This window comes from Carica papaya, chromosome 7 (genome assembly GCF_054855325.1).
Source record: "Carica papaya isolate Zhongbai chromosome 7, ASM5485532v1, whole genome shotgun sequence".
NCBI lineage: Eukaryota > Viridiplantae > Streptophyta > Magnoliopsida > Brassicales > Caricaceae > Carica > Carica papaya.
This window is the reverse complement of record NC_142315.1, coordinates 21,236,838-21,243,795: the sequence shown is the minus strand read 5'-3', so window position 1 is coordinate 21,243,795 and position 6,958 is coordinate 21,236,838. Positions and strand designations below refer to the sequence as shown.

The window sequence follows — 6,958 nt, the reverse complement described above, 5'->3', positions numbered from 1 at the left end:
TTGTTTCAAGCATTGCATATTTATTAAATTTTTCATAAAATGTCAGGTGTTGTAGTGTGTTCAATGTTGAGTTTTAAGTGTTACGATCCTTATTTAAAAGTTATTTATATTGTATTATACTCGGTATTATATATATTATAAACTAATACATATATAATTTATCAAAAAAGGAAGTTAAACGAGATAAGAATATTAAAAAAATTATCTGACATATATAATTAAAAAAAAAAAGAGAGAGAAAACCAAATCAATTTCTGTACAACTATAAAGATACAAGAAGTTTATATTTGAAGGTGCTGCATCAAATATTGGTAACATAAATAATTATGTACAAGTTTTGAATGATTCTCAAGTACCTTGATATTATTTGAGGAGGTCAAAGAATAATAATAACTCAAATCAAAGATTGTATGTAGAAAAGTCCAAAGAATTTTGTTTCTCAATCATTTTTCTTCTAACCAAAAAGATTTGCTTACAGATCTAGTTTAACTCCTTAGCTCAGTTCCCATGCCTGCCAAAAAGGTAAAAAACATAACAAAAAGTATTGAGGGAACAAAACTATTTAGAAGGAGACCAAATCTGCAGAGAAATAACAGTGAAGTTACCTTTATCCGCCCATCCGATGTTCCAATAACCAAGATGTCTTCGTTACTGTCAAGAGCCATGGAAATAACTTTGCCCATTGTGCCTGTTTGCAGTGTTTCAATCCTATTGTGTTTATTCCTATCCCAAATTTCCACACATCCTGCTTTGCACCCCAAATATATAAGCTCTGAACTTATGGCCATGGCTCTCACTTCCAGTGTACTTGACACCGATCCAACCAAACCAGAATTTGAAGCATTCCAAATCTTCCCCAAAACAAAACAGTACCATCTTTAGTTAGGAGTATAATATTTGTCCAAACAATCATGAATAGAAAAAAAAAAAACAACACTGGATATGGGTAGTTCATAGCAGAGATAAAATCAGGAGTATAGATTTACAGGTGTATATTGCTCAGGCTCAGATCCTAGTCTCAATACACATTATCTCAAAGAATATTGAAGAAAACTTGTTTCTGAATATAGAAACATAACTCTGAGACGCTGTTCATGATATGGTGTGATGGGTTATTCAAAGATACAATCCAAAAGGAGACTTGTACCTTCACTGTTGCTCCATCTAAGCTGGAGCTGGCTGCATATACTAATCCATTGTAAACTTGCAGAGAATGAACAGGGTTTGGTTTTCCTAATAATTTTCTGCTACCACTTTGAATGGTACTAAACGTTCCGGTTGCCAAATCAATTTCCTGAAAGAGAGAAAATTGTTCTATCAAGGTTTCAATGTCAATCAGGATAAGGTTCTTGTTTGGATTGTGTTGTTTGTCAGTTAAAGTGGGATGAGAAAAATCTGATACCTGGACACTATTATCATGACATCCACAGTATAATTTGCCGAGTACCAGAGCCATGCACTTGACGTGTTTGCTTTGATTCAATAGTTTGGATTGACCATTCCATGAGTGAACCTAGAAGAAGATATGGAAATCCTGAAATCATTCATGCAAACTATTTCTATGAATAAGGATTAGATATTATATGTGTATATATATATATATATACCCTGACACCAGCTCCTTGCGGAGTGAAGCATGATATGCTATTAGCAACAACCAGATTATGAACTTGATCCTTCATGTCATGTACTTGCACACAACGCATCCCATCATCTCCAATAGACCAGACCTGCTCATTATTACAGTAGTGTTCTTTTGAGTCTGAAAACAATATTGTCTAGAAAGAATTATAAGATACGAGCATACCCTTGTAGTTTTATCAAGAGAACCGCTATAAAGTTTTTCGCCAGATTGTAGTACTGCCAAGCTTGTAACTGCCTTAGCATGTTCGTGAACCTCTTGAAGAAGATGGAGAATGCTACCTCTACCAGTCCAGACCTTCAGCATTTGATGAGAGAGGATTGCCATCAAACTCAAATGGGTAGAAAAGAGAATTTTGTCATTATGATATTAGCAATAGTATAAGTATTACCTTTATGGTTCCATCTGAGTGACCAGAAAATATCTTGTCCTTGAAGAAAACTATTGACAGCACTTCTCCATTCTCACTGCAATCAACTTGAACTAGTTCTTTATGACTCCATAACTCCTGTGACATGAAAGACGAAAACACATTCACACCTTTCTGTGATAACAAATGCAATTATATAGAAGGAGAAGAAGCTTACCGCGCTAGAATCATGCCCTTCAGAAAGAACTTTCAGCATGTCAAATGCCAAGGAAGAAGATTTCCTGAGTTCCCTCAGACCCTTTATTATCTCCTTTATGTGAGAGGCTAGATCGCGAAGCCCTTCTGAAATTCAATGTCAAACATCTCAAACACTAAAAAATTTCAGGCAAAATCTAGCATGTCTATGTGTTTTGTGAATGTAATATCAAACAAAACTTGTGAATGCAAAATTCACTGTCCAAAAATAAAGATACCAGGGTCACGCATGAAGCTGTTTAGAGCAAGCAATGAAAGGGTCTTGTCTTCAATGTCTTTTGCAGATCTGAATATGGAGACGAAGTGCTTGAGTAAGCAGACTCGTGCTGCTCCTCGAATCCCCGTATCTGGAAGAACATCAAGTATTTGTATCAGCCACGTTGCTGCAACAAAAGATGCTGAAAACAGTTCGGCATTTCTGCTCTTTAAGCCTTCTGCTAGAGCTTCAAACAGCAGACCAAATTCATGGCTCACTAAAACAAATGCCATTTTTCTTTCCCAATCATCCGCAGCTTTCTCTTCTTTCTGTCAATGCAGTTGAAACAACACAAGAGTTAACTTACCAAAGTATATGGGTAAATAGAATTACACAAAAGACACAGATGTCGTGTAGCAGTTCGGAAAGAATTAACTTACCAAAGTATCTTCAGATTCTCCTGAATTGTAGCCGACCTGCTCCAATCGCATAAGAGCATTGTAAGTTTTTCTGAGACCACCACGTTTAAGGAGAACAGCCCGTGTTAGAGGCTCTCCGGAGGAAGTGAACCGTCCTTGCAGTGCCACAATAATCTCTGCAGCTGCTATCTGGGCAGCAGGGACGTTGGAGTCTTTTAGGCATGAAATGAGAGTATCGATTGCCTCTTCACGATATATGCTCATCTTCCTAGGTTCACTCTGCAGATCAAAGCACAATTACCAACCAACACATACTGATTTCTAGCAAACAAGCACACAGAGAAAGAGTCAAACCAGAAGATCAAGTTGGAGTAGTAGGCCCGCAGTTACAGGACATTGATCTCGATGAGCCTTTTGTAAATATACAAGGAGGGTGTGCATTGTACTGAATACACATTCATCGCGAATGATGTGGAGAATTTGTTCATTGAATGTCCTCCTGGTGATCAAAAACCCAGAATTTGATAAACAAGAAATTGAAAGGTCAAGATCGGCAAGGCATAGAGTTGACCAAAACATACCTATTTAATTTGACTAACTCGGATAGAAAGTAAACTATCTCAAACCGTTCTGCATCATTTGCACCCATGAAGCTCTCTAAAACAGGTGCTAACTCAGATTTATCAGCAATAATGTGTCTGCACTTTCCATCCTCTTTCATGCATCTCAGTAGGATTCCAACCGCTGCAATTCTCTCTTCTTTCCAGTCAGTCTCCAAGCTTCCAATAATACATTCAAGGCCTTGTGAAGAAATAATTGTATTTGCAACTGAATATTCGATACTGTCATTGCTGATTGCAAGAATCTGCCGCAGCAAGAGCACAGAAGCTGTTTTTGGCTTCAAACACATCTTAAGCAAATCATCATCTTCATCTCCCTTCTTGATGACATCTAGGAGGGAATCCACCAAGTCCATCTCTATTAGAGTAACGGTGAAGGGTCTTAACAGATATATCAACACAACTGCTTCTATCAGCCCCTTCATAAACAGAGCCACAATACATTCTACATCAGAATCAACTTGAGTAAGTGTCTGGATCACTGTGTTGTCTCTTGAAGCCAACTCAGATAGTAGGAAAACTGCTGCCTTTAGTACCCGCAGTTCGACAGAATTGAAAAGGATCTCCACAAATCCATTAATGACAGCAGGTTTTGAGAGCATAGACTGAATCTCAAATTCCATATCAACTTCCTGCCAGAACCTCTCTATTTGGAGAACCGCCTTTTCAGAGTCCTTGAGAAATTCTGACAAACAAAGGATCATGATTGCCTGGCGTAGGTCAGTCATGGTCCCGTCTGCCGCAGCTACTTGGCTTATAACACTGACAGGAGAAGTTGCAGGCATTTTGGGGTTGGCCGTAATTGGTTCATTCCCAGAATGGTACGACACTAAACCAGGATTTTGCTCTTGCCAGCTCGCTATGAGCCTCTTTAGTACATAATTCGTCTTGGGTAGCTGCGTGCTATGAAGCTCCTGGCGGGTAATGGGGCAGGTTGAGTTGCCTCTATCCAGCCATTCTTGGATGGCCCTGCGCTCATAGGTTTGCCCTGTCTCTAGAGTGACAGGATCATCAAACAGATGGCTGGTTATGGGGCACACAAAGTCCTTTGGAGGTGTATGTTTTCCACCACTTGATGGGTTATGATCACTATCGGCCATTAGCTGATCCCGCAACCTGATGAATAAAATACATCAACATTCCAAAGATGAAGCAAAACAAGAAAACTAAAGTAAAATTACAGGGTGATGATTTTCACAATACCAGCTGGGTTCTACAGAAAAGGGTTGCTGGCTTTTGTTTCTAGATTTCTTCCTTCTACTAGACTCAGTAGACAATGCCATCTTTGTCTTCTTTTCCTACAAGAAACATTTTTATTTAAAGACTAACTAAAAAAAAAGAACAGTTGCAAATCCATTGATTTATCAGGAAAAAAAAAACAAAACTTTCTTTCTTGTTAGCATCGAATTACCTCAATTTTCGGGGTGGATTTCGAGGAAGAAAAATTCCCAGAAGAGGATCCAGCTTCGGAATCCGAATTCAAGTTCGACGATGTCGGCGAATGTCTGGAAGTATCATGGTTGTTGAAGGTTGTAAAAGAGACTCTCTGAGGATAAAATGGAGACTTGGATTTGGAGCTGCTGCCACTGGAACTGCTACAAGTGCTGCTGTACAATTCAACTGATCTTTCGCCGTCAACCCAGATTGGCTGCAGGAATCAGAAGTAAAAATCATTGACCTTTATGATCAGATGTTGAACATAAAGAATTTTCAAACTTTATCGGGTATGGTACTCGCTATCATCTAGTTTTATTGACGGCATGAAAACCGGTTTAAATTTATTAATCTATTTTTCTATTTGAAATTGGAGCACAAATAGAGGGGAAGGTCACCGTCTATTGTTTCAAATAAATATATATGATATTCAACAGCCAAGTGATACAAACTACAGTTTTTTTGAAAGAAAATTTATATGAATATCAGTCATAAAAAAAATAATATTTAAATAAGAATACATACACCCATTCAAACTTTTAATCTCTAAAATATTAACTTAAATAATAATTAATACAAAATCATAATAATGTAGGACTCTTCTATAAATTATAATAATAAAAAAAAGGAGATGCAAACAAGGAGATTGGCAAGAAATATGTTGGAGGTGAAATTATTATTATGATAACTTTGATTTATGATCCAATTGATTGAATATAATAATAAGAACATTATTATTAAATAAATACAAACATTTATTTTATATGAAGTATATTAATTTCGAGGTAACATCCAAGAAATGGGTATCGGATGAAAAAGTCAAATCAAGATGCAGACGACCGAATCAATCAGTTTATCATCAAAGCAAATATGGTATGTGTACTTTTCTTCTTTTTAAATAAATAAATAAATTAGATTCACCATAATAATTAATAATAGTAGCATAAATTCTTTTCTAAATAAGTATGTATATATATATATATATATTCATTTTATATAACCTTCAAAAACTCCATATAAAAAAAGAATATATTCTTTTGTATTTGAATGTAATTTTACGAACTAAACTGAATGTAAAAGAAATAATCTGAAACCAAAGTACAATTACATTATACCGTCCGTTTTCAAGTTCAATCTCTTCCGTTTTGATTTTCTCATCATTTTCTTCACTGTACTCCAAATTCTTACTCATGTCTATCTTTTTGAGCACTGGCGATGGCGGAATAATGGAGCTGTCTCCGCCATTGTACTTATTCTCCAATACCTCTTTGAAATATAGAGCAAGAACCCTACAGTTCTCGTCAATAGCCTCTTCGTAACTTCTCTCCAACTCTTTCAACCTCGAAGCCTGGTCTTCGCTCATTTTCGACAATAACTTATCGCACGGAACAATCACCGATGGTAAATCAAAATGTTCGTCGATCTCGTAACCCGAAATGGATGGACCAGAGGACAAGATTCTGTCTCTTTCTTCGTTGAACCACTGAAGAACAGGTAGGAGATGAATCAAAAACAGCTCTTCGAAAAGGCATGGACTGATATCTGTTCGGGCCAGAGAGGGATCTAGATAGAAAATTCGAAGCAGAGTGAGGGAGGCGTCGGTGGGTCGGTGGCGGAGAAAGTGAAGAAGAGAAAGTAGAAAGGAGGAGAGGGGAGTTTCGGCGGAAGAGAGGAGGAGCCTTTCCGCGATGTCGAGGGAGGAGAGTTGAATGGAGAAACTGTTAGCGGCGGAGATGGCGTTTTGTAATGCCTTTGCGGCAAGTTTTACTGGCTTGAGGGCGGTGGTGGATTGGCCAGGGTTGTCGGAGGTTCGGATGGTGCGGCGGAGAGTGGAGAGAAGGCGGCGGCAGAGGTCGGGTTTAGAGACGAGGTTGGAAATGAAGGTGGTGGTGCGGTTGAGAATATCGGCGGAGGAGGTCTCTGTCATGATGGTGGAGACGAAGTGTGGAAAGATTAGAGAAGGGTTTGGTCATTGGTGGCCGTTGGCGTTGGGTTTTTGTTTGAGGGAGAAGCTGTCGTGTC

The 6,958-nt window shown here is 38.0% G+C and overlaps 1 protein-coding gene across 1 annotated transcript; it reads right to left on the bottom strand.

Annotated features, from left to right (window-relative positions):
• Window positions 1-231: 231 nt before the first annotated feature.
• Window positions 232-6,958, bottom strand: LOC110818529 (putative E3 ubiquitin-protein ligase LIN). Its single transcript, XM_088208078.1, has 15 exons — window positions 6,045-6,958; window positions 4,914-5,150; window positions 4,706-4,800; window positions 3,464-4,618; window positions 3,237-3,381; window positions 2,904-3,161; window positions 2,486-2,792; window positions 2,230-2,354; window positions 2,034-2,150; window positions 1,808-1,939; window positions 1,608-1,730; window positions 1,403-1,513; window positions 1,148-1,294; window positions 606-851; window positions 232-511 (listed from the first exon to the last, which is right to left on the bottom strand). The coding sequence occupies exons 1-15, from the start codon at window positions 6,861-6,863 to the stop codon at window positions 494-496; spliced, it is 4,035 nt and encodes a 1,344-aa protein (XP_088064204.1). The 5' UTR covers window positions 6,864-6,958; the 3' UTR covers window positions 232-493.